General features: G+C 58.1%; 1 protein-coding gene across 5 annotated transcripts in view; it reads left to right on the top strand.

The window, feature by feature from the left end:
• Positions 1–27,445, top strand: part of PRKAR1B (protein kinase cAMP-dependent type I regulatory subunit beta) — a 115,637-nt gene that overhangs the window by 26,539 nt on the left and 61,653 nt on the right. For all 5 annotated transcript variants that reach the window (XM_042921605.1, XM_042921604.1, XM_042921603.1 and 2 more), the window contains 2 exons: positions 3,986–4,144; positions 6,193–6,284. In XM_042921605.1, the coding sequence (XP_042777539.1) occupies positions 3,986–4,144; positions 6,193–6,284 (251 nt within the window). The remainder of the gene's footprint in view (positions 1–3,985; positions 4,145–6,192; positions 6,285–27,445) is intronic.

The following is a 27,445-nucleotide window of genomic DNA, read 5'->3' as shown; positions in this document are numbered from 1 at the left end:
CGGTCCCTGGGGCGGCATTAGGCATTTCTGGGGAAGGTTCTGGCCGCAGAGCTTTCTGGAATCGCCGTTCCCACACTGTTGTGAAGATTCCTCTGACCTCCTGCCCTTGACCATCCTGCAACCCAGACAGTTCATCTGCGTGAGAGCAGGAGACAGGAAGGGGGCTCTGGAAAACCAGAGGCTTTCCTGGAATCCCGAGGAGGAGGGGAAGGGGTGCCGTCCAGAAATAACGGCCCCGTTTCCGCCCAGCACCTCCCCGAGTGCCTTGCATTTGGAAGCCCCCGGATCCATGGAAAGCGGCTGGTGCCAGGACAGCAATGCCCACGGCCCCATGGAAGGGGGGGCCCCGACAGTGCTTCCCTTGAGAAGGTGGCCTCTGGCCGGTCTCTTGCGTGCAACCCCGCCCTTTCCGCTTGGACCCCCCTCGCCGCACCCGAGCCTCTCAAGGGGGCCGCGGGGCCGCCGAGACGCACCCGGAGCCTGGGCCCTGAAGGGCGCGTCGCTGGACCCGGCCCCACGTCAGCCCCTGAGCTCTGTGGCCAGGGGCTGGGGTGGCCGAGTGGTGCTTTGTGGTCCCGACGGCTCATGTAGCTTGAGGACATGGGGCTCTATGTTTTTTAAAGGTCATCTTTTAGGAGGTACATACTAAAAGGTCTAAAACGAAATTCATGGGGCGCCTGGGTGGCTCCATCGGTTGAGCATCCGACTTCAGGTCAGGTCACGATCGCACGGTCTGTGAGTTCGAGCCCCGCGTCGGGCTCCGTGCTGACGGCTCAGAGCCTGGAGCCTGCTTGGGATTCTGTGTCTTCCTCTCTCTCTGCCCCTCCCCCCTCACGCTCTGTCTCACTCTGTTTCTCAAAAATAAATGTCAAAGATTTTTTTTAATCTTTTTTTTTTTTTTAATATTTATTATTTATTTTTGAGACAGGGAGAGAGACAGAGCATGAGTGGGGGAGGGGCAGAGAGAGAGGGAGACACAGAATCCGAAGCAGGCTCCAGGCTCTGAGCCGTCAGCACGGAGCCCGACGCGGGGCTCGAACTCACGGACCGCGAGATCGTGACCTGAGCCGAAGTCGGACGCTCAACCGACGGAGCCACCCAGGCGCCCCCCAAAAAAGAAAAGTTTTCAATGAAATTCATAACATCCGGGATTTGCTTCCATCTCCCGTGTGTCAGAGGAGTCTTGTGTGTGTCTTGTATACACGTATGTGTTACACGTGCAGAGCTGTGTACGTATGTGTGTATATGTCGTGTATGGGTGTGTGTGCGTGTACGTTGTATGCGTGTGTTATCGTAGGTGCGCGTACCTTGTATACACGTGTTATAGGTGTGTGCGCACCGTATACATGTCCTAGGCACACGTGCACTATACGTGTGCTACGTATCTGAATGTACTGTATACGTGTGTTACGTGTGCCTGTGTGTATTATACGTGTGCATCTTGTATGTGTCTGCCATATGCGTGTTCTACGTATTGTGTATATATCATGTGTATGATGTGCACACATCATCGGGTGTTACGTGTGCATGCATGTATACGTGTGTGTTGCACGCATGGACACGTGTTCGTGTTACATGTGTGCGTGTGTGCGTGTGGAGTGAGTGGAGGTGAGCTGAAGTAGGTGTGCCCTGTTTTGATGATTGTTGAAGATGTGTGATGGGATTTTGGTGATCGTCTGTCACTCCCTCTGCTACCCTACGGACTTGAGGGTTTCCACACTGGGACGTGAAAAGGGGCGGTGGTAGGAAGGGAGGAGCTCACCTCTGCACACCTTTCTGAGTTGGGGGGTGGGGTGCCGCGCCCCAGGGTGTGGCTCCCTACGGACCCGGTGGCCCTTGCTCCCCAGGGTGTGGCTCCCCACGAACCCGTTGGGCCCCCCCTGTCTGCCTGGAGGCTCCCTCCTTGGATCCGGGGGCCTGTTCCCTGCACACCCTCCGTGTGGCTTGCTCTGGCTGAGTGCCAGGCAGCTTGCTGTCCTGTTTTCCAGAGACCCGTGGAGGCATATGCCCTGTGGTCCTCACCGTGCGGACTCGCCTCCCCTCAGGCTTTAATTTTACCATCATTTAGGGGAGGGGGGAGGGAGGATGTGTACCACCCATCTGCCAACCCTTTCTTTTGGAAGTTCTATAAAGATACTTTATTTTTTATTTTATTTTTATTTTTGTTTTTAACGTTTATTTTTGAGACAGAGACAGAGCACGAACGGGGGAGGGTCAGAGAGAGAGAGAGACACAGAGTCTGAAACAGGCTCCAGGCTCTGAGCTGTCAGCACAGAGCCCGACGCGGGGCTCGAACTCACGGACCGCGGGATCATGACCTGAGCCAAAGTCGGCCGCTTAACCGACTGAGCCACCCAGGCGCCCCTAAAGATACTTTTAAATAGCTGCGTGAGGTCGCTTTCAACAGTCCTTGATGGAGGCCCAGAGAGGTGAAGGGATTCACTCAGGATCGCACAGTGCACTCCGGAAGGAGCCTTCCCAGCTCACTGTCCTGCCCACTGGGCACACGTACCTTCCAGGCTCTCCTGACTGCTGGTGCTCTGCCCGCCCGTTCGTCTTCTCTCTGTCTCGTTCCCTCCTCCCTGCAAGGGGCAGGATCGCACCTGGGGGGAGCCGGGGCCTCTGCTTCTGCTCTGAGCTTAGGCTGCAGCAGGTCATGGGGCACAGGGGGCAGCTCGTGCGTGGAGAGCTACGGTGCCTTTAAAGGCCTTGAAATTCCCCGCAAGGAGCCTGGTTTGTGGGCCTCACCGGAGGGGAAATAAGGGAGCAGCCGCGGGCCCGCGAACACTGGTCTTGGGCCCAGGCGGTGGCCGCAGGCGGGCGTGTCCTGTGGTCCACGCCACCAGCGTCCCCCACCCGGGGCACAAGTGCCACGTAACGTCCCACAAAGCTGACGTGCGCCGTGTCGAACTTTCGCTTGGCTCTGTATTCTTTGCTTGTTTTTAGTGGAAGAAATAAACTTGTTTGAGGGAAAAGCAAAACCCCGACAACAGCACCTGGCATGCGACAGGCGGCCCTCCTACGGGAATAATGGCAGAACTGTGTTGGTTTTGGGAGGACAATAGCTTCTTGACTTTCTTTTCTCTGTGGGTTCCCAGTCGGAATACCACACCTCCCGTTTGAACTTCAGAGTCCCGTCTGGGGTCTTTTAAAGCGTCGTCTTTAGAAAGTACAAGCCCTCTGGGGGAAGAACGCCTCCAGAAGTCATTTACACTGTAGTATGAATTAGGATAGTTTCAGGGTTCCCTCGGGGTTCACGGGCTGCCTGGGAAGCAGGGAGGGGTGCTTTGGAACGTGGGGCAGCGGGAACCCCTGAGGAACCGTGGGTGGGACTCAGTTTCCTTCCTAACTTCATGTTTTTGCTGGGTCGCTGCCTGGTAAAGTCGGATTAATTGTTGTGCTGGGTTGACCCGGGAGGTTGCTGGGTGTGGGTGTTCTGGGGAAGGTGGCCCTCGCCGATGAGGGGACGGGGGGCCTTGTCCTAGGTAGGTGGGGAGACAGGTGAGGGCCTGCTTGCCTTGGATCCCCACCTCACTCTGTGCTGCCCCACCGGTCTTGACACTGATTTTGGGATGTGGGGATGTGGTGGCTGCTTGTCAGTGTGCGGTGCGTGTTCCTGTACACTTTTGGAATTCTGTGCCCTCTGCACGCACTCACGATTTGTAAACCATTTAAATAATGAAGGGAGGGAAGAAAACAAAACAGATTTCCTTTCCTTTTACGTGTCCGCCCACCATTTCTTGCGTGTCTGCCCGCGTGGGATGCGGGGGTACAGGGGTGAACGGAGCGGACGTGCCCCCCGCCCCCGGGGCCCGGCCATCAGGGCCGTGTGGGTGGGGGAGGGGGACTTGGAGGTGGCCTGGGAGCGGGGGGCTCTTCCCGGCCTGGAGAGGCCGTCAGAGGGGAGCCCTGGAAGGTGCTGAAGGAGCAGGCTCGGGAGGGGGGACAGGCCCAAGTGTGAGCCCGCCCGCTGTCTTCCCCACAGGAGGAAACCAGACAGATTCTGACGCAGCAGAAGTCAGACTCCCACGACGAGGAGGTCTCCCCGACCCCGCCGAACCCGGTGGTGAAAGCCCGCCGTCGCCGAGGGGGTGTGAGTGCCGAGGTGTATACGGAGGAGGACGCCGTGTCCTACGTGAGGAAGGTGGGCCCGCCCCCCCCCCCCCCCACCCCCCCCCCCCCGGCCCGGGCCCTCAGGGTCCCGGCTTCTGGCCACGCTCCCTTCTGGTCGGGGAGGGGCCGGTGTGATGGCAACGTCATGGTCAGGGTCACGGGCATGCCCGTGGGCTCTCCTGTGGGGTTTCCTGACCCACGTGTTCCAGGGAGGGACGGGACAGCAGCATCCCCACCGTCTGCCTCCAGAACGTTCCGTCCCCCTGCACTGAGACTCTGGCCCCGTTACATGCTGACCTCAGCACTTAGTGCTTTCACCATCAGGGATGAGAAACCACCGAAAGTGTCGTTTAAAACCCCCAGGGCACTTCACTTCTGTGGTCTTCCCCCCCACCCCCAGAACCCCCTACCACCTCGAGAAGATCGCAGACAAACCCAGGTGGATGGACATTCTGCAAAGTAACTGGCCAGCACCCCTCAGACCCGTCCAGGTCATCAAACCAAGGGCGCCCTAAGCAACTGTCCAGAGCGGGGGGCTCGGGGTGCAGTCACTGAATGTGACCTGGGTGAGGCCCAGGGACAGGGTGAGCGGCTGGGGTGAAACTGAGGACGTGTTGCCAGCACGCACCGTGGCTGGTTCTGTGGCTGGCTCCGTGGCTGGTTCCGTGGCTGTGGTGTGTTCCCGAGTAAGGTCAGGTGCCAGCAGTGGGGCCAAGTGGCTGCAGGGTACGGGCACTGCCTTTGGCAACTTTTCCATAAGTCTGAACTATTCTAAATTTTTTTTTAAATGTTTTATTTATTTTTGAGACAGAGAGAGACAGAGCATGAGCAGGGGAGGGGCAGAGAGAGAGGGAGACACAGGATCCGAAGCAGGCTCCAGCCTCTGAGCTGTCAGCCCACAGCCCGACGCGGGGCTCAAACGCACAGACCCCGAGATCACGACCTGAGCCGAAGTCAGACGCTTAACCGACCGAGCCACCCAGGCGCCCCAAGTCTGAACTATTCTGAAATAAAAGGCTTATTTTTAAAGAGTAAATCTCTAGGGCTTGAGTCCCGTCTCTCAAAGTCCCTGGGTGAAGATCCACGGTATTAAATGTAATGCGCACATATGCCGGGGCCTAATGCCACCCCCCCAGCCTGGCAGAGCTTTCTGGCAGCTGAGCTCCAAGAGGGGGTCACGTTACGGCCCAAAGAGCCCTCCCACCGGTGTCTTTTATTTTGAGGGAGAAATCTTGGCGTTTGAGATGCTTCTAATGTGAGATGCAGGCACTTTGTGCTGTTCAGTGGGTGATGGAGCTCTTGGGCACGTGCTTACTGGGAGCTCTGAGCAGGCAGGTCTGCTGTGGCGGACGCTTCCCCGCGCCCGGTTACTGGCAGGGGCTGAGCCCCCCTTACTAGGCCCCCATAGCCATGCCGAGGGTCCTGAGCCCCCCCCTTACTAGGCACCCCCCCATCACCACACCCAGTTATCAGCAGGGTCCTGAGCCCCCAGCCCTTATAAGGCCCGCCCATCATCGGGCTCAGTTATCGGCAGAGCCTCCCTTACAAGGCCCGCCCATCACCGCCTCGGAGGGTGAAGGTCAGCCTTGGGTGTGGCTCCAAACTTGGCTCAAGCTGTGTTTTTTTTTTTCAGTCTTCAAATATTTACGCAAGTGTTTTATTACCTTAAAAACAAAGCCACTGAAATAAAACAGAAGAACTGATAATCCAGGGGACTGGAGGTCTTGTAGCATCCTCTAGGGGTCCCTAAGGCCCGCCAGGGCCAGTCCACCAAGGCCCCAAGTCCCCCAGGTTCTTGGGCCACCTCTCAGATCACCGTGCTTTCTCGTCTTCCCTTTCTTTCGTCATGTTGGTTCCAGCTGCTTACAGCGATGGTGACATACACATCCCATTCCGGGATCACACTCCGGGCTGTCTGTCTTTGCGGTCCTCCAGCAGTAACACGCCGAAGGTCGGACGGTTCTGTGTCCAGCCACGTCATGGTTTCTCAGGGTCCCGCAGGTGCTGGGAGGGGCCGGGCCCCGAGCCCTGACCCTCAGGGGTGCCCGGAAGTCTGACTTCCGCTGGCTTCCCCTGCAGGTTATTCCCAAGGACTACAAGACCATGACGGCACTCGCCAAGGCCATCTCCAAGAACGTGCTGTTTGCTCACCTGGATGACAATGAGAGAAGGTAGGAACCTGGGAGGGGCAGGGCTGGGATTGACACCCCTCCAGGGAGGCCTTGCTGGTCACCACCAGCCCTGAACCCCAGGGACCCGGTCACAGGGCACACTTTTGGAAGCATGTGCTCACAGAACACGGGCGGCTTCCAGAAATAATGTGCTCTGTGCACCTGCTGTCCTTCTGCATACCAGGTTGGGATCTGCGGGTTCCATGTGACTTTGTCGTCAAGAGACACTGTGGGTCTCCTCGCTCTGACCACTGGGGGCCTAGTCTTCCAGCAACTTCTACAAGGATCTGCCTTGTTGGGCTGAGCTCACTGCCCGGTGGGGAGATGGGACTGGCAGGCAGGGCTCGGGGGTCCAGGAAGGTGACTGACCGGGTGCTGATGTCAGTCACATGGTCTAGAACGGCCGCAGGAATGGCCGTGGGTGGGGCCTGTCCAGGGACGGGCACCCGGCAGCTGTGACGGGCTGGGTGCCATGCTTGGGAATGAAGGTCCTGCACATAGTTGGGAAAATCGGACTGGGAGCGTTTTGGGGTGATCCTTGAGGGTTTACTTGAAGTGTGCGCTCTAATTCCATGTTGTCACAAAATGGGATCACATTCTACGAGTTTGTCATGCTTACGAGGTCACGGACATCCCTCTTTGTCAGTAAAGACTTTTTCGGGGCTCACTGTATGGATTTCTGTGGAGTTGCTATAACTTCCTTACTCCTCTGTGTCTGTTTCTTCCTTCGAGCTAAGCTCCTCAGGGTGGATGAAAGGCTGTGCAGTGTTTTAATTCTCTTTTTTTTTCCATTTTTGGTGAATTATGTTTCTTGGTTCAATAACCTAGTGTTCTGATGACAGTCCTATACAGAATCTAAACAACACGCAAACCCACAAAATAAGAAGAGAAAGTCTTCTCGCAGCCTCATTCTGTGACGCTCGTGGGTCCTTCCGCGTGAGCGTCTGGGACGGTTAACATCTGCTGAGCGCCGCCCCGTGCGGGGAGAGAGAGGGTCTTTGGGAGGCTTGCGGTTCTTGGATGCCATCGTGCCCCGGCGGACAGGAAGGAGCGGTGTTTACGCAGGATGGGCCCCCCACAGAGGAGCTGGGCCAGAGAGATGGGGCGTAGGGTCTCCGTAGGTGCCGGTGCGTTTTCCAGGGCTTTTGGCAACACGGCACAGGCTGCTCACCCAGGAAGGCCGCAGGGAAGGCCTGCCCACACCTTGGGCGCTCCCGGAGTCTCCGAGGTGAGGCCTGGCTGGCGCCGTGTTCCGGGAGTGTCTCGGGGGCATTTGAGATGTCCACCCGTCAGAAGCACATGGGGGCGTGACGGGCAGGGCGGGAGGCCAGTTCTCCACGTGGGCCCCCCAGCTGGGCTCACGCCCCAGGAGGGTTTTGACACGGAGAGGTGGTCCGGGATTCACCCTCCACAGGCCCTAAATGCAGGCTTGTGTCCTTGCAAGAGGGGAGCATGGGGGGGATTGCTCCGAAGAGAAGCCCTGTGACTGCTGCTGCTGCTGCTGCTGCTTCTGGGCTCCTGGCCTCCAGAACTGGAGACAGTCCCCTGTTCTCAGCCTTCGTGGAGGTGTCCACCTGGCAGGTAGGTCCTCGGTCACCAGGTGGGACCAGATGACTCGGAGTTGTAGCTTTATTAACTTGAATGTAAACATCAAAAACTCAGTCCAGATTTAAACCCGGGCTCTGACTGGATGGTGCGTTCACACGGGTCGAAATTCAGAAGGTGCCAGGGGTCCAGAGTGAAAGGTGAGCCGTCTGGAGATGGCCCCAGGACCCTGGCTCGTCTCTGTGGACAGACTCCGCACCCTCAGGCAGGAGGTCAGATGCTCCCCACAGCGGCCACACAGACCACCGTCCATTCTTTTTTTTAAAAAAAAATTTTTTTAACGTTTATTTATTTTTGAGACAGAGAGAGACAGAGCATGAACGGGGGAGGGGCAGAGAGAGAGGGAGACACAGAATCGGAAGCAGGCTCCAGGCTCTGAGCCATCAGCCCAGAGCCCGATGCGGGGCTCGAACTCACGGACCGCGAGATGGTGACCTGAGCCGAAGTCGGACGCTTAACCGACTGAGCCACCCAGGCGCCCCCACCGTCCATTCTTTACCCGGTTTCAGTCCTTAGGGAAGGGATGGATCGTGCCTGGCTCCATCGGGGTCCTGGCACTCTGCGGCCAACTCGGGGGGAGGAGGCGCTGCTCTGGGTAGAGGAGACGCTGTGGGTACGCAGCTGCCGGGCGGTGCGGGGCGGACCTCGATGCCGGAGCCCGGCCGGCGTGTGCACCTGACCTGTATGCTGCAGCCGCTGGCCCCGACGTCACCGGGTTGGACCCGTCCCCGAGTGTGGGGCGGGAGTTCCGGGGCGCCGTGATTTGGGCTGTCCCCCAAAACCCAGCTCACACGGAAGGTTGGTTTTGTTCTCTGGGCCTCGGTGTCCCGGTCTGGTCCGCGTGAAGCCCCTGTGGGAACGGCCGCGGTGGCGGTGACGGTCACCCCCAGGAGCTTCTCCTTGCTCTGCTCGTGTGTTTCCGGACGCAAGAGCAGTGCAGGCCTGGCGCCTGCGTGAGCGGTGGTGGGTGGGGTTGAGGGCGTGGCATGCGTGAGCTTTGGGTTCTCACAGGTCCGCGCCTGAGCGGTGGTGGGTGGGGCTGAGGGTGGTGGGTGGGGCTGAGGGCGTGGCATGCGTGAGCTTTGGGTTCTCACAGGTCCGCGCCTGAGCGGTGGTGGGTGGGGCTGAGGGTGTGGGTGGGGCTGAGGGCGTGGCATGCGTGAGCTTTGGGTTCTCACAGGTCCGCGCCTGAGCCGTGGTGGGTGGGGCTGAGGGTGGTGGGTGGGGCTGAGGGCGTGGCATCCCCGGCCGCGTGAGGGTGACAGCAGGAGGTAACCGTGTGAGCGGGCCCTGGCTGCCGCCGGAAGTCGACTTCATCTGAGCGGGGGCACCCAGCTGTCACCCGTCGTTCGGCCCCTGATCTGATAAAGTTGACGGTGAAAGCGGCGAACAGACGGAGGTCACCCCGAGTTTGTGTGTCCGGCTCCACGGAGGTCAGGGCGCCATTGCAGAGCGTGTGCTGGGCTGCGCGCAGGTGCTGGGGGCGGCGGAGCAGAGGACGAGGTCCTGCCTCGCGGGGCTGGCCTCCCCGGAAGTGTCCATCAAGGGAACGCAGACGCCCGCAAATTTGGAGGCTGTGCTGGAACGGTCGTCCGGGGAGGCCCCAACGTGTAGCATGGGGTGACTGTCCCCAGGTAGGGCGCAGCCGGGTGGAGGTTGGGGGCAGGAAAGCTCGGTTGTGGCGGCCCAGACCGGCCGGCCCCCCCTGTGCTCCGGACACTGCCGTGCTGGTGTCACAGGGCACAGAGGGGGTGCTTGGCGTGTGGCCGGAATCTCGGGACTGTCCCAGGACTCACGGGATCGTCCCCTCCCAGGGATCCTCCCAGAACACTCGCCTGGCCTGGCCTGGCCTGGCCGCGGGGACGCCGCCTGAGGCAGGGAGGCTGCAGACAGGCTCCCGGGAGGCCGAGGCGCGGTCTCGTCAACAGCACCCACCCGACCTCCCCCCAGCGCGGGTTCACAGGCAGACCCCTGGAACAGTCACACCGCGTCTGTCCTCTTGTGTCGGCTCGCACCCTCGGGGTGCCCCGGGTCAGTCCTCATTTCTTTCTGAGGGTGGGGGGTCTCCCCGTTGCAGGGGGGCCACCATGTGTTTATCCGCTTCTCCGCTGACAGACGCTGGGGCTGCTCCCACCTCTTGGTCGTCGGGCAAAATGCTCCCGTGAACACGGGCGTCTGGGTCTTTTGGTTGCAAACCCAGAGGTGGCTCGCGGGGCAGATAGTCCTTCCCCGTGTAGCTTTGTGAGGAACCCCACACTCAGCTTCCCTTCTGGCCCCACGGAGCTTCAAGTCCCCCCTTCTGTGGAGCCCGGGTGCCCCTTGGGGGGCAGTCGTGTTCGAGCCACGCCCTCCACACCCTTTGGTGGCCCCTTCCCAGCTCCCAGGCACTGGCTGGCCGGGGGCCGGTGTGGCCCGAGGACGCGTTGATCCAAGTGGTGTCTCTGGCCACGTGCGTCCAGGAAGTGTCTGTGCCGGGGTCCTGTGCCCTTGGCCCTGACTTTCCAGACTCGTGCAGCTCCTACCGCCTCGGACTTTTCCAGATCTGGGAGCCAGGTGGACAAAAGTGCAGGAAGCAGATGGTTGGATTGAAAATTCCTCTTTGCGAGGCTGGCTTAGGAAGAGAGCTTTCTGTCAGGGGGTGTGTCTGTGGTTCAGATCTTTGTTTTGCCCTCAGGAAAACTCACTTTCCATATTGAAACCCTGGGGGGGGGCTTCTCTTTCTGGCCTCTGAAGGAACAGGCTGACGGTTCAGGAAGTGGCCTCCGGGGGAGCTGGCGGCCAGAGACTCGTCTCTTGACCTTTCCCTTGATGTCCCCTGTGTGACATACAAATACTTTGCTTTTTCCAGTTCAGGAGAAGGCGGGCTCAGCAGCTTGGGCTGGGGTTTGGGGCCCATTCTTTCCAGATGCACGTCTCGACTCAGAGGCTGCCTCCCGCGTGAATCCCCAGGAGTGAATCCGCTGGGGGCGAGCGCACCTTTGTGCTGAAAGACCCGCCCCCAGCTCAGGTGTGAGACCAGTAACCCTGTGGTCACGGGCTGGGTGGTTTTGCCCTTGTCGGTTAACGACGGCATCTGTCCTTCAGTCTGTGTGCAGATACTTGTGCCTGCGAAGAGGTGAGCACTTTGTTCAAAATCTTTTCTTGAAAAGAAGGTGATGCAACATAGCCAAGGGGGAAGGGTCCTAACCCCCAAACCGCCACCTGTCTCCTAGGAGGGAGCGTCCGTCGAAGGCTCTCTCTGGGCCCCTGCCTCGGGTACCCCCTCCGTGCATAAAAAGGGGGTGTCTTTTGACCAAGGCCCCACACTTGTCACAGCAGAGCCAGGACTCCTGAGTCTTGGGGGCTCCGAGGCCATGCTCCCCCTCCCTCACTCCTCTGACGACAGGTCACATCCACCTGCAGGAGGAAGGAACACTGGAGGGTGGGTGATCCAGACGTGGTCATTGGGGGGGTCTGCAGGTATCCTGGGGTGAACTGGCAGTGGGGGATCTGGGGAGCCAGAGGGAGGACCAGAAGACCCCTGAACACGGTGGCAGCTCAGTGCTTTCTTAAGCACATACACACCCCGACTCACTCACACACGTGTACAGACACAGGCATACTCACACATGCACACGTTCACGCTGGAGAATCCCACGTGTGTTAAAATGTCTTTTGGAAGGAGACGGTTGAATCAGGTCTTTAAGTTGCGTAATGACCTTCTCGGGGACTCCGTCCCCTCAAACGTGTCAAAAGCGTCAAATGGGAGGAATAAAACCAACTTCGAGGGTTGCAGTGACGGTGGATTGTAGTAATGTCCATGGGAGTGTCCTCCCGTGTTGTGTCGTCATCCCCATTGTCATCGTCCCTGTCATCGTCACCCACACCGCCACCATCACCCCCACCCTCCTCCCCCTCCCCGTCCCCATCCTAGTCACCGTCGTCATCCTCTTTCCGGCAGCCCTTTGGCTGTGTGGAGGGCAGACTGCATCACTGGGCTTCTCCCTGCCCACGGCCTTGCTGCTCTGATGCTGGCGCAGACGCCCACGCGAGCCCCACAGCCCGGCCTCACTCCCTCCCAGTGCTCAGTCCGTGGCCACTCCACAAGGTCATGCTCTGCTCCATCCTGGGCCTGAGGTGGGTCAGCTGGCTGCTCTGGGCCTCCGGATGCAGCAGGAAGGGCTGTGGGTGACCAGCTCATCTCCCAACCTCAGTGTACAGACGACGGTTTCGAGGCCCAGTGAGGGGAGGGCCTTTGTCCTTCGCTCCAGGTCATGGTAGGTGTCCGAGCGGGGGCTGGAGCTGGTGTCTTCACGCCCCCCCACAGCCCCTCTGCTAAACTGAGTTACTCCGGGTGAGGGTCCTGGGGGCAGGGGGCAGGTGCAGGCTCCTTGCTTGGTATCAGGTGCGGTGAGCAAAGTCAGATCCTTTGTCCTTCCTGGGGGTGCTGGGGGCACGTACTCTGCTCAGGGACACAGGCGGCCTCAGAGGGCAGCCTGCGGGGCGCTCCACAGCCCTGGGAAGGGCCATGAACCGCGGCCTGGCCCCGAGGGTGCATCCCAGGCCTGAGGGAGGGAGGTGGGAGGAGCCCCCGGGTTCAGTCGAGCACCGCCGTGCCCCTGGGAGTCGGGAAGCGTGGCAATGAGGAGGCCCCGTGTGTGTGTGTGTGTGTGTGTGTGTGTGTGTGTGTGTGTGTGTGGTGCTTCGGGCCTCGGCGGGGCCTCATTGCTGGAGCCGCCCGCCCCACGAGCGATCTCACCCTGGGGCGGTCTTCCTGGCTGGCCCTGCTCTCTGCAGCTCTAATTAGAACGGGCCTCTGGCTGGAGCGCTGCACCGCTGGCCTGAGCGGCTGTCTCCTGCTACCTGCCGCTGTCCCTCTGCCTCCCGCCCGCGCATCTCTGCAGTCTGTTTTTCCACAGATTGGCTCAGGTTCCCAGGTGATGAGAAAAACACGCTGCGGCCGAGGCATGGCCTCTGCCTGGCCCTTCTCTCCCGTCTGGCCTGGCTCTGGCTTCAGGGCGTGCTGCTTCCCTTTCAGGCAACACACAAAAAAAAACAAAATTAGCATTTTGGAGAACGCAGGGCCTCATCTCAGGAGGAGCTTAATGGCTTGAACATGCAACGAATTTGGTTTTCGTCTTGCATAAAGCCTCCAGCTCCGGGCAGAGGAGACCGTGAGGACTGGAGCTTGCTTCACGTGACCTGTTCCGAGCTAGTCCCTGGACCTCGGGCCTCACGGGCACCGTCTCGTTAGAACAGCGCTGGCCGGCTTCACTGCTGGGGCCTCTGATGAGGCATAGAGGCACAGAGAGGTTAGGCAGGCTGCTCAGAGCCCCCAGCTAGGACTGGGAGAAGCTGGGCTTGCACCCCGCCAGGACAGGGCTGCGCTGGGCCGGCCTGCCTCCGTGTGATGGTACCCCCCAGCTCAGTAACCCCCCCAGGGAAAGGGAAGAGTTCTTTCCCTCGTGCCCAGAATTAGTCCAGCTGATGGGGAGTCGTGTGGTTCCAGAAGGAGAACAAGGCACAGCTTTGGAGTCTCTGCGGAGTCTTTGGTGGGAAGAGCTGCCCAGGCTTGTGAGCACAGAGTGGTTAGAGCCCGTCCCGTCTGTCGCCCAGCTGTGGACATGTGGCGGTCTGTCTGTGGTCTTGGTGGTTGGGTGCCACAACGCTTTGAATCTTCTAGCATTTGGCCGTGTGCCGTTCCCAGAATGCCACAGACCCTCCTGTTCCCCTTCTCCCCACCCAACTGGCTCTCCTGCTGATGCCACCTGACGAGGCCCCGTGGACGATGGGTTTGAGCTGCCCGATGTCTTCTGTCGCCAGTACCCTTTCCATGGGCGAGGGCCTGGGGGCCAGAGAGGGGTGGGACAGCCTGTTGCCCAGGGGCAGGGACTGGGGCCATTCCTTCAGCACCGAGTCCCCGAGGGCCGCTCCTCAAGATGCCCCCTGGCGGTGAGCGGGCCCACTGCACCTCTGCCCCCCACCCCCAGGGGGCGACGCGGCCCCAGGAAGGGGGCAGGGGCTGGCTTTGAGACCCAGTGGGCGCCTCGGGTCCTGGCTCCGCTCCATTCTTGAGCCGCGGTCACTAAACATAGGTGAATTGCCTGCCTGCTGGGGTGTGAGGAATTCACCAGCTGGCTGGGGTCAGAGTGGGGGTTGTAGGGAGAGGCCGGGGTGAAGGGCAGGTGGCCGAGAGGACTGTGGTCACCCACACTTGTCCTCATCTCCAGGGGGACTCCGTGGGGGCCTGGCCGGCTTCCCCGCTCCCGTTTGTCAGGCGGGAACATTGAGGCCCGGAGGAGGCGGGTGACTGACTGAAGGTCACGTGGGTTCCTTGGGGAGCACCAGTCTTCCCGAGACAGTCGTGCACGTGTCCCGGCTTCCGCAGTGAGAAAGCCTCGGGTATCTCAGTGTAACTTTAGGTGATGCTGCACTCTGCATCAGGGCCTTGGGTCTGTCCCGACCCGCACAGCTGCCCCGTGAGAGTCAGTGATGGGGTCACCTGTGCTCCAGCTGAGGGCGAAGTCGCTTGCCCTGGGTCCCACAACCCGCGACCAACCGTGGTGAGCCCCGGTCGAGGCGCTGTGTGGTGCGTGGCCGTGCGCCGTCAGGACCCTGCCCGCAGCTGTGCCTCCCTCCTGCTGAGGGCTCATCCCAGTGGGGACCTTTCTGGGAGGAGGCTGCCCTGCGCCTCAACGCTGTGGGCTCACAGAGGAGGAAAGGACCCCATTCTCCCCGTACTTTCGGGGCGCTCACTTACCAGAACCAGCGACCTTTGAGCCCGGTCTTCGAGGATGGGCAGAAGAGAGTGGGGAGGGCATTCGAGTGTTGGGAACAGTGTGGACAGGCGGAGGCAGCAGCGGGGGTGGAGGAAGGGGGTGCCGGAACAGATGCTGAGTGCAGCTGGGGCCACGGCTCAGTGGGAAGACGTCTTCTCCGACGCAGAGAGGGACAGAAGGAAGCAGGGAGGCCCGCGCTGGCGCCCCCCTGGGACACGGTCTTTGCTGCCCCCACAGCCCCGCCTGATTCCCGTCAGGTGTCTGTGCCCTTGGGTCAAATGGAGCCGGCTTCGCGTTTGGAAGGAGTGGGAGGAGGCACCCGCCTTCCAGTGGCCCAGCTCTGCGTGCGGCGCCCACGCCTGTGGCTTCCCGCCTGGCACGTCCACCGGGAAATGGCACCTCTGGTCGCTGCGGCTGCCGCTCCGGAGGCGCCTGCTCGCCCTTTCGTGACCCGCCGTCCCCGCGCCTCGTCTCCGCCAGGGGCCCACACGGCCCGCGTGCAGGGGACCCTCCAGGGGAAGGGATTGCGCTGCCTCCGCCTGGTTTCTGCCTTTCGTTTCCCGCAAACTCGTGGCAGTGGGTCCTCGGTGCGTGGGACCTTGTGGGAGTGGGTCCCGGTGCATGTTGGAGTCTCCCCTCTGTCTTCAAGGCTGAAATATTAATATTCTACTGGACGGACCGGGCTTTGTTCGCCCGTCGATGGGAGGCTGTAGGTTTTACGTTGGCAGATTTCCTCTCCTTCCTCGATGGCTTCTGATGTTCTTCTCAGAACGCCTTCCAGACTTCAAGACCATAAGCAAACACACTCGTGATCTTTTCTAGAACCTTCCCAGATTGCCTGTTGCTTGTTTCTCTTTCAGTGATGGGAGGCTTGATCCACCAGGAATTTTATTTTGGTTTAGGGACGTAAGCACATCGGATCTTCCCAAACAGCCATGCGTGCTGACACGGCCACTGAGCAGAAGTGTCTCTGTGCCTACTGATCCGACAGAAACCGCGTCCCTGTACGTGTGGGGGTCTCTGTCAGGTCTGCGTGTTCACTGAGCACCTGGGGGGGGGGGCTGGCCCGGGCGCACGTGTTCTGAAGGCCTCCCTGCAGGGGCGTGCGGGCCTGGAGACCCCAGCAGGCTGCGGCCCCTCTCTGGGTGGGGGTGGGGGGTGCCGGCCTGGGGCTCAGCAGCTGCCGGGTGGCTGTGGGGCGCCATGAGGGCGTTGGGGGGTCCAGGAAGGCGTGCTCAGGTTTCCGTTGTGCGGAGCTCTCTGGCCGGTTAGGGGAGCGCAGGCCAGGGGTTCAGGTTGGCTCTGCTGAGGTGGGGTGCGGACGGATGTCCCCGACGAGCGTGTTGTGTATGCATGTGGCGTGTGTGACTTCTGCCGCTGGTGTGGGGGAGTGCGTTTGGGTGACTGTTGCTGGAAACGCTGCGGGACCCTCTGTTACAAGTTCTGTCGCAGAGAATGGCAGGCGTGGGCGGCAGGGAGGGGGCCGTGCCAAGGAGCCCTGGCCGCCGCGGTCCCACCCTTCCTCCCCCTGCCCACGGACCCTCAGCCGTCACTCGGCCTCGCTGTTGATACTTCGTGAGGCGAACGTGTCACCCGCTCCCGTCCTCCATGTTTGGTGCCCAGTTGGGACAGGGTGGCGCTCGCTGGGAGGTGGCTGCCGGAGCTGGCGCGTGTAGCCTCGCGTGTCCGGATGGGAGCGCCCCTTCCCGCGTGGGATCAGGGCCCCCAGACGGTCCAGGGGCCGGTGGCGTGCCCTAAGCGTGTGGGCGGCCAGGAGCGGAACGCAGCGAGGACCCTCCGGAACTCCGACAGTCGGGGGTCCCGTCCACGTGGCTCCTGAAGGGCCGGCTCCCCGCGCTGCGACCCGGGGGCGACAGCTGGTCCCGCCGCCTCCTTCAGAGAGTGAGGCGGCTGCACAGATGTGCTTTGACCTCAGGGGCAGCTGTAGGGGTGGGGGGGACACGGCAGGCCTCAGACCTGCCTGCAGCGGGGCCCTTTCACCCCTCGGGGCCACCGACACCTCCTCCCGCCCTGCCCGCCCCCCACTTGTGTCCCACACTGAGATCAGGCCTCTGGCCATTGGCACAGAGCCCTCTTTTGGTGGAGGCTAGACCGGGGCTGTTGGGGGACCGGAGGCCATTTCTCATTCATTCGTTCATTCATTTGTTCATTCTCCTTCTCTTCTTTCTCCAGTATCTGTCCTCATTCACTCGTTCATGCGATGTGATCCGGCCTCATTCATTCATTCATTCATTCCTGTCATTCATTCATTCACTCGTTCACTCCCGTGATCCGGCCTCATTCATTCATTCATTCATTCCTGTCATTCATTCATTCACTCGTTCACTCCCGTGATCCGGCCTCATTCATTCATTCATTCATTCATTCATTTCTGTCATTCTTTCATTCACTCGTTCATGCCACGTGATCTGGCCTCATTCTCCCCCTCCTTACCTATTCCCACTCACTCATTCACTCCGTGAGATCGTCCCCATGGATCCATCCTCAATCACTCCTTGACCATTCAGGTTCCTGTGGCTTTTCCTGACCTTTCTCTGGCCTTTCAGAAAAGACCGTTTTCTAAAGGTTTGTTCCAGTGCTTGGCAGGGGTTACCCCTGCCTCACGTGTTGGTTTTGCCCAGTGGCTCCCAGTCGTCAGTGTTGGCTTCATCTGTGCTGTGTACCTGCTGAGCACCGGGCACTTGTGACCTCATTAATCTCTCCCAGCAGCCGCGCGCGCGCGTGTGTGTGTGTGTGTGTGTGTGTATGTGTGTGTGTGTATGTGTGTGTGTTGTCTCTGTCTGATGTTTAGGTGAGGAAAGTGGGCTCATAGGTGAAAGGGCTTGTGTGTGGTCCCAGAGAGGCCAGGCCAGCATCCAGCCTGGCCTGTGTGGGCACGAGGTCCCCTCTGCCGACTTCAGGGCCGTCGGCCCCACTAAGCTTGGCTATGTGCGCTGTCCTGGGCTGGGTGCGGTGGGGAGTCTGGGCAGGGCAGCGGAGCTCTGGCCCTGGCCTTGAGAAGTGCTCAAATTCTGGGCCTGGGAGAGTTTCAGCACTGAAAAGGGAGGAGCCTAGGGAAGCTTCCAGAAGGCGGAGGGCCTGGAGGACCCTTAGAGTGGTGGCCGTGCTAGAGACCGTTTTTTTTTTTAAGTTTATTTATTTATTTTGAGAGAGAGAGAGAGAGACACAGAGAGAGAGAGAGAGAGAGAGCACGCGTGCTGGGGAGGGGAGGGAAAGGGGCAGAGAGAGCATCCCAAGCAGGCTCTGATCTGCACTGTCAGCACAGAGCCCAACGCGGGGCTTGATCCCACGAAACCTGAGATCGTGACCTGAGCTGGAATCAACACTCAGACGCTCAACCGACTGAGCCCCCCAAGATCCCCCCTCCGGGAGCCCCAACACTGTTTTGCTATCAAGAGGAGGCTGTGTCAGACAGGGGAGCCAGAGGATGACCCTGGGCGCCGGCCTGGCCTTGCTGAGGGCTGGCTGTGTGACCTCGGAGGCAGGAGCTCTCTCCCGCTCACTCGCTCGTCGGCATGTGATTCTGTGCTTTCTAGGGAGGGCGGGGGCTTTGTGGGAAACGCACCGGGAGTGGGCGGGGGGAGGGTCTGTGCTGGACACGCAGCTAGGGACGGCCTTTCGCGGGCCGAGGAACGTTTCAGCCAAGACCGGAAAGCGTGGGGATCGGGAAGCTTGTTTCTGGTCTGAGGGCCAGGGGCAGCCTGGGTGGTCGGAGGTGACCAGGAGGGATCCTGTCAAGGCGGAGAGGGTGACCCAGACCCTGCCCTTCTGAGGGCCGAGATCCTCCAGCGTGACACACGGACCCTGGTGTGCAAGCCCTCCACGGGCCACTCAGCGGGGCCAGAGTCCTGGGTTTCAGAGTCCAGATTCACACTTGGGACCGAGCAGTCGAAGTCACCTTTCCCCGACTTTTCCCCGACCTTTCCTGACCGTTCCTAGCCCTTACTCTTAAAAAGTTGACCTCCGGGGTGCCTGGGTGGCTCAGTCGGTTAAGCGTCCAACTTCAGCTCAGGTCACGATCTCGCGGTCCATGAGTTCGAGCCCCGCGTCGGGCTCTGGGCCAATGGCCCAGAGCCTGGAGCCTGCTTCCGATTCTGTGTCTCCCTCTCTCTCTGCCCCTCCCCAGTTCATGCTCTGTCTCTCTCTGTCCCAAAAATAAATAAATAAAAAAAAACGTTAAAAAAAAAAAAAAGTTGACCTCCTCCACTGTCAGAGGGGCGGTCTTACCTGGGTGGATTGCCCCAAGGTGCAGAAGCCTCAGGGCCACGAAACGTTGGAACGAGGCCTCATTTTAAATAAGGCGCTATAAATCAGTATAAATACAAAAACTCCAAGTGGTGTATTTCCAGAACAGTCATAATCTTTCAATTTAATAATTATTTATCAAAAATGTTGACGTATTTACATTTAGTCAGCCAATATAAAAAAAAAAAAACTTCTGTATCTTAAAAAAATTACGATAAAAGCTCCAGAAATTCAGTGTATCTCGTACGGAGAGGTGTGGTGGGGTGATGGACGAGACAAGGCATAAATGTTCTTATGTTCGGGTATGTTCTGTGCGGAAAGCTCTGGAGACAAGGAGCCATGTGAACATCCAGCGCTCAGTAATGTCCCGTTTTAAGTAGCTGGCGAGGGGCCGGTCACCCTCGCCATACTGGGGAGGATTCTCTGGGGAGACGAGGCCAGTGGGGTGCAGACATACCTGAGGCATTTGGTACCGGAGTCGGGTCGTGTGATTGTGGGGGCTGACCCAGCAGAGCCCTCTGTGTGCTCTGGGCTGAGTCTGAGTGCCCGGGACCCAGGAGCCCTGCTGTCTGGGGGCAGGAGGACGTGATGTCTCAGCTTGCACAGAGAGCCGACTCTCCTGCTATCCTCCCCCCCCGCCCCCCCCCCCCAGGCCCTCCGTGGGTGGGATGGCGCCCACTCACCACGGGGACGGCCATCTCCATTCCATCCTCCGGTCCAGGTGCCCACCTCCTCCAGAAACGCCCACACGCACCTGGAAGTAACACTTCTCCGTCTGGGCATCATCGGGGCATCCCGTGGCCTGGGCGGTGGGCACACGAAGTCTCCTTCGCACAAAGGGTTTACGTTGACCGTATTTGCAGAAGGACAGAAGGACGGGTGGCAGGCTGTTGTCTGCAGCTGCCAGAAGTCACTCCCTGTCCAAGTGTGTGAACACACAGTGCAGCATTTTCATTGTCGGCTTAGAAACACCCGAAGGGATGTGGTTTAAGGGTACTCATGTGCAGGCATCGCGACCACGGGCGTAGTCACAGGAAGGGAGGGACTGTGGATGTAGCCTGGGTGCAGGGAGGCTGCCAGTGGCCTTAGATCCGGAGAGCCTGGCTGGGGCAGCCCGCTGGGCACTGGAGGGAGGTGTCATGTGCCCTGGGTGCCCTCACCGCTGCCCCGCTGCCCCGCTGCCCCGTTCCTGCACGGCGTGTGCTCAGCCGATGGCCTTTCGGATTGGAACCGCCTTCCTGTTATATTCAGGCCAGCGGCCAATTTCAGCATTTAAGTCTTGGTTTTCGTTGAGTTTGTTGAACATGGCTTGTTCTTAATTACCCCTGCCGTGACGGCTCGTAGTTCAAAGCTAAGCGTCTCTCAGAGCAATTAACTCGTAATCAATTTTACGTGGCTCCTTGTGAGTTCCCGGGTCCGGGCCGAGAACAGAGCCACTTCCTAGCGATGCTTTCGTGGCGAACAAGGTTTAATTGTGTGGAAATGATGATGATTCTGCAAGCAGCCGTGTTCCTGGAGCATTTCGCTCCTTTCAGCCACGTCGCAGCTGTGGTTAGCCGGGGTGCTGGCGGAAGGACACGGTGTTCTCGTGTCCTCTGGGCTCCGTGGCCTTCAGCACTCGGATTTGCAGAACCGGAAAAGTTCACGAACATCAGACTTCCCACGTTTTGGAATCTGTGCGCCACCTGGCCAGAAACATTGAGAGTCTTCTCCTGAAGGGGGAGCACGAGGTTGAGATTTGGGGTGTGAACCTGAGCGTGGCCGCCCCGTGTCCAGCCTTTCCCAGAGGGATGTCTGATCTTGCCCCCGCCTGCCGTACGGGGCCGTGTGGTGACGTCACGGCGTCCAGCATCGGGTGTGAAGGAGACGGCGGACATAAGCCCGCTCACGTCCGGTGCGCGGTGCCCTCCACACGCAGAAGCTGCGACCGCGTTTCCCGCCATCGGGTCACCGCAGTGTGTCCTATCACCTTGCCATCAGGTGCCCGTGAACTCACTGCTGTGTTCAGCTGCAGCATGCTGGGGCGCTGCGGTGGGATACGAGACGCACGGGTGGCCCTGCCCTTGCCCCCCGGCCCGAGGGAGGCCTTACTGGAAGTAACTGACTGGGTTTCCTAGGGTGAGCCGGGGCCCCCATGTTGCACTAGACTTGACTGGTGTTTCTTTCAAGGGTTCTGAGCCAGCCCGATGCTAAAGCCACGTGTGGACGTAGGTCTGGCCGAGGACGTGCACCCGAATTCCACCTGCGTTCTCTTCCTGCGGGTTCTCTCTGCAGCCTCTGTGTTCTCGGAGGGGAGGGCACGTGGGCCTGGGGACGCTGAGCGACCTTGGGCAGGCACTGCTTCCTCTGGCCCCCACGACGAGCGGGGACGGTGCGGGAAGGGAGGGGCTCCAGAGACACGTCTGCTCCTTTCTCATCTGTGTCTCTCAGTTAAGGGTCTCGAGTGAGTCACGGGTCGCAGGACAAGCTGCACCTCGTTTACAGAGGCTGAGAGGCTCAGTGTGCAGAAGACGCCTGTCCTCACTCACCCTCACGGGGTCACGGCTCTTAGACGTCTCGAGAGAGGACCGCCCAGGTATCCAGGGGGCCCTCCACGTGGGGCCCGGCCGTGCCCCTGCGGGGACCCTCGGCTCCAGGGAGCCTGGTCTGGGCCCCCGAGGAGTGAATTCTGTCTCTAGTGCGTGGACCACCTCCCCCTGACCGCGTGGGCTTCCGGAGCTCAGAAGTGGGTGATTTGAACAGCATTTTAAGAGATCTTTGACATCTTGAGATGCTTTGGACAAGGGAGCTGCTCTGTTAGCCCAGGGCTCGCTCTCGGTGCGGGTAAGTGTCTGCACGCGAACCCACTTTTCTGCAGACGGGCGGGGGCACCGCTGCCCCCTGCTTGCCCACATGCTGCAGACCGAGGCGCAGCGGCCCCCCAGACGTTGTGGCCTGAGCAGTGGCCATCTGTCATGCTGGTGGGGCCCGGTGGGGACGGCTTCCGAGCCCCACGAGGCCGGGGACCACAGCCAGGAAAACACAGAAACAAGGGGTTAATGAGGGCTCTGCACCCCAAGACTGGTGCCAGATGCGGGGTCTGCACCCCAAGTCTGGTGCCGGGCTCGGCCGACTTGAGGTCTGGGCCGGGCTGGTGCCTGGAGCGTGGTGGCCTCGGCCCTCGGACTCCCTTGTGACGGATCGGGACTCCCGCAGAACGAGGTGGAAGGAAGCCGAGTGACCAGTTGCGACCGAGCTGCCCCACAGTGTCCTTTGCAAGGTTTTCGGTCACCAGTCTTGCTCCTCCTGGGGTCCCAGTCAAGTGTGCGCCTGGAGGCCGTTGGGCACCAGCGCGGGAAGAGACGGGACTGCGTTTTGGCCCAGGATCGTGCGCTCTCGAGCCACGCCGCTGGAAGCCGCCTGAAAGAGTGACCATGTGTCCGGAAGTTTGAGGTAAAGCCTCATTTTCTTCTTCCTCTTTTGCACCAGAAAAGTTCGGTTACGTTCCTGCTGAACAGCACTCTGCTCAGAGCCAGACCGCTCGGCACCTGCCCCATGCTGGGGGCTCCACGCGTGTCACCGCTCGCCGTCTGGGCGGTAGGGGTGCGGCCTGCCTTTTCCTAGGGTGGAAGCAGGCTCGGAACGGCCGGCAGGACCGGGACCTCGCCGTCTCCCCTGGGTGTCCCGTCATGACGCCAGCCGTCTGGCGTTTAGGAACCAGGGGCCGACCCGGGTCCTTGGAAGACAGGTGTTTTCCTGCCTCTCCTCTCTCTTTCCGGAGCCGCTCGGTCGGGGTATCGCACACGTACCGTACCGCTCGCCCAGAGTGAGCGTCCGACTCCATGACTCCTGCCGACATACGTCCCCGGTGCCTATTTGCCATCTGTCCTCTCCACCGCCCTACCTCACCACGACTCTCCGCACCTTTTCTGGACGCTTGAAATGATGGAAGCAGACCCTGCGTGGCCCTGTGTTTCTGGCTTCTTTTACGTAGAACGACGTTGGCTCGCCTGTGCTTGGATTGCCGTCAGCCTCGTGGGTATCACACGTGGCTTCGCTTTGCATTTGCCTAGTGACTAATGAGACTGGACGGCTTTCCAGGTGCTTCTTAGCCATTTGTACGAAGTCTTTGGCAAAGTCCTTAGTTAAATTTTTTGCTCATTTTTCAATAGAGTTCTTGGTCTTATTGTTGACTTTGGAGCACTCTTTATATATTCTGGACGTGGATTCTTTATCAGATGTATGTTTGCAAATCTTTTCTTCCCACTTGGTTTGGTATTTCTTTTTTTTTTTAACTTGTGTAATGTTTATTTTTGAGAGAGAGAGAAAGAGAGAAAGCTGGGGAGGGGCAGAGAGGAAGACAGAATGTGAAGCAGGCTCCAGGTTCCGAGCTGTCGGCACAGAGCCCAACATGGGGATTAAACTCACGGACCGTGAGATCATGACCGACCTGAGCTGATGTCAGACAATTAACCAACTGAGCCACCCAGGCGCCCTGGTCTACGACCCATTTTGAGTTACTTCATGTGTGTGGCTGGAGGTCAGGGTCCAGGAGTATTTCTTTCCTGTGGATTCCCGTTGTCCCAGCACCTTCTGTTGAAACACTGCTCTCTGTGTTGGAAGGACACCTGCGGCTGGAAGTGTGAAGGCTTATTTCTAGACTCTCAGTCTGTCCGTTGCTCTGTGTGCTCGTCGTGGCACCAAAGGCCGTGTGAGGCAGGGGGGCTCTGTCGTAAGTTCTGAAACCAAGTTGTGCGAGCCTTTCATTTTGTTCTTTCTCAAAACCGTCCTGGTTGCTATGGGGCCTTTGCTTTTCTTTATTATTATTATTTTTTTTGCATTTATTTATTTTTGAGACAGAGAGGGACAGAGCATGAACGGGGGAGGGTCAGAGAGAGAGGGAGACACAGAATCCGAAACAGGCTCCAGGCTCTGAGCTGTCAGCACAGAGCCCGATGCGGGGCTCGAAATCACGGACCGCGAGATCGTGACCTGAGCCGAAGCCGGATGCACAACCGACTGAGCCACCCACCCAGGCACCCTGGAGATCGGTTTCTTACCGAACTGGTATCTCGTCAGTATCACGGCTTCGGAGTCCCAGACGTGGGACCTCCCTCTGTGTATTCAGATTCTTCGTTTCTCTTCACAACGTTCTCTAGTTTTCAGTTTCAGTCTTGCATTTCTCTTGGTAGATGTTCTGTTCTTTTCGACGCTACTGTGAGACAGACCTTGTCCTCGGCAGGGTGGGCCGGCTTTGGCCTGGAGGCCGCTGTGGGGCCTCTGGTGGGCAGGCGTGTGGCAGGCCGGTCCACCGCAGCGGGCTGCCGGGGGACTTTGTCTGTGGCTTTGCCTCATCTCTGCTGGGCCCAGGGACAGCTGCTCAGTCCCCACCAGGTGGAGCTGGGTGAGGTCTCCAGATGGGGTTTAGTTATGGGAAGTGTGCCTTTGCAAGTTGCCTCTGGGACCAGTTAGGGGGAGAAGCTGTTCCCCCGCTCAACATTCGCTGCTCTGCTCTGGGCATAGGCTGGCATTTAAGTTAAAATGTGCCAAGTCCCAGGGACTCACAGACATTCTGAAGATATTCTAGGCCTTTGTTCCACAGGTTCATTCCAGGGCATTTATTAAATGCCTGCTGTGTACCCTCGCTGGCCGGGCATTTATTATGTGCCTGCTGTGTGCCTTCGCTGGCCTGTGGCACTCAGATATTATCAGTGATTGCGAGGCCGGCAGCTGCCAGGGCCCCCCCAGGCCTTCTCTGGGCAGGACGAGGCCTTGGAACAGAGCACAGCATGAACAGAACGGGCTCTTCCTTGCCCTGAGCTGAAGAGACTGCAAGAACCAGCTGCCGGCATCCAGGGACCCCAGCATGGGGCTCTGCCCCTTCACGAGCTGGGAGGGGATGCCTGGGGACCCCAGCATGGGGCTCTCCCCCTTCACGAGCTGGGGGGGATGTCTGGGGACCCCAGCATGGGGCTCTCCCCCTTCACGAGCTGGAGGGGGATGCCTGGGGACCCCAGCATGGGGCTCTCCTCCTTCACGAGCTGGGGGGGATGTCTGGGGACCCCAGCATGGGGCTCTCCCCCTTCACGAGCTGGGGGGGATGTCCAGGGTTCCCAGCACTGGGCTGTGCCCCCTCCAGCATGAGGTATGTATGCCTGGTTCTAGCTTTCCCGATTCTCATTGTTTTCTTCTTTACTCCTTTATTTTATTTTTTGTCCCTATAACATTGTTGAAAGTCTTTATTTAGGAATTTACAGTCCTGTATAAAAGGTTTTTTTTTTTAAATTTAATTTTTTATTTTTTAAAATTTACATCCAAATTAGTTAGCATATAGTGCAACACTGATTTCAAGAGTAGATTCCTTAGTGCCCCTGACCCATTTAGCCCATCCCCCCTCCCACACCCCCTCCAGTAACCCTCAGTTTGTTCTCCATATTTATGAGTCTCTTCTGTTTTGTCCCCCTCCCTGCTTTTTATATTATTTTTGTTTCCTTTCCGTTATGTTCATGTGTTTTGTGTCTTAAAGTCCTCATATGAGTGAAGTCATATGATATTTGTCTTTCTCTGACTAATTTCACTTAGCATAACATCCTCCAGTTCCATCCACATAGTTGCAAATGGCAAGATTTCATTCTTTTTGATGGCCGAGTAATACTCCATTGTATATATATACCACATCTTCTTTATCCATTCATCCGTCGGTGGACATTTGGGGTCTTTCCATCCTTTGGCTGTTGTCGATAGTGCTGCTATAAACATGGGGGTGCATGTGCCCCTTCGAAACAGCACACCGGTATCCCGTGGATAAATGCCTAGTAGTGCAATTGCTGGGTCGAAGGGTAGTTCTATTTTTAGTTTTTTGAGGAACCTCCATACTGTTTTCCAGAGTGCCTGCACCAGCTTGCATTCCCACCAGCAGTGCAAAAGAGATACTCTTTTTCTCCGCATCCTCGCCAACATCCGTTGTTGCCTGAGTTGTTAATTTTAGCCATTCTGACAGGCACCAGGTGGTATCTCAGTGTGGTTTTGATTTGTATTTCCCTGATCATGAGTGATGTTGAGCATCTTTTCATGTGCCTGTTGGCCATCTGGATGTCTTCTTTGGAGAAGTGTCTATTTGTGTCTTTTACCCATTTCTTCACTGGATTATTTGTTATTTGGGTGTTGAGTGTGATAAGTTCTTTATAGATTTTGGACACTGACCTTTTATCTGATATGTCATTTTCAAATATCTTCTCCCATTCTGTCGGTTGCCTTTTAGTTTTGCTGACTGTTTCCTTTGCTGTGCAGAAAGAAGCTTTTTATTTTGATTTTGCTTTTGTTTCCCTTGCCTCCGGAGATGCGTTGAATAAGAAGTTGCTGCGGCCAAGATTGAGGTTTTTGCCTGCTTTCTCCTCGAGGATTTTGATGGCTTCCTGTCTTACATTGAGGTCTTCCATCCATTTTGAGTTTATTTTTGTGTCTGGTGTAAGAAAGTGGTCCAGGTTCATTCTTTTCTGCATGTCGCTGTCCAGTTCTCCCAGCACCACTTGCTGAAGAGACTGTCTTTATTCCATTGGATATTCTTTCCTGCTTTGTCAAAGGTTAGTTGGCCATACGTTTGTGGGTCTATTTCTGGGTTCTCTATTCTATTCCATTGATCTGTCTGTTCTTGTGCCAGTACCATACTGTCTTGATGATTACAGCTTTGTAATACAGCTTGAAGTGTGTGATTGTGATGCCTCCTACTTTGGTTTTCTTTTTCAAGATTGCTTTGGCTATTCAGGGTCTTTTCTGGTTCCATACAAATTTTAGGATTATTTGTTCTAGCTCTGTGAAGAATGCTGGTGTTATTTTGATAGGGATTGCATTGAATATGTAGATTGCTGTGGATAGTATCGACATTTTAACAATATTTGTTCTTTCTTTACTCCTTTAAAGTGTGTTTTAGATTTACATACATCAGGAAGAATGCCATTTTCTTTTTCCTTAGTTTAAAATTTTTCCAATTTTGGAGAGAGAGAGGGACAGAGTGCGTATGCTAGCGGGGAAGGGGCAGAGAGTGAGAGAGAATCCCAAGCATGCTCTCTAGTCATCACGGAGCCTGATGCAGGGCTCGATCCCATGATCCTGGGATCACGACCTGAGCCGAAATCAAGAGTCGGACATTTAACCGACTGAGCCCCCCCAGGAATGCCTTAAAGAATGTATAATGCGTTTTATTTTATTTTATTTATTTTAAAAAAAAATTTTTTTTAACGTTTATTTATTTTTGAGACAGAGAGAGACACAGCATGAATGGGGGAGGGGCAGAGAGAGAGGGAGACACAGAATCGGAAGCAGGCTCCAGGCTCTGAGCCGTCAGCCCAGAGCCCGACGCGGGGCTCGAACTCGCGGACCGCGAGATCGTGACCTGAGCTGAAGTCGGACGCTTAACCGACTGAGCCACCCAGGCGCCCCTGTATAATGCATTTTAGTGAAGTAATTCTAATGGACCAAACTGTGAGGGTTAAGAACCAGAAGAGTTAGCGTCCGTTCTGGGGACTCCTTCCCTCTAACACTTGATAATTTTAC

Source organism: Panthera leo, chromosome E3 (assembly GCF_018350215.1).
Source record: "Panthera leo isolate Ple1 chromosome E3, P.leo_Ple1_pat1.1, whole genome shotgun sequence".
NCBI classification, from domain to species: Eukaryota; Metazoa; Chordata; class Mammalia; order Carnivora; family Felidae; genus Panthera; species Panthera leo.
Note: the sequence above shows the minus strand (reverse complement) of the source record. Positions and strands in the feature narration are given on the sequence as shown.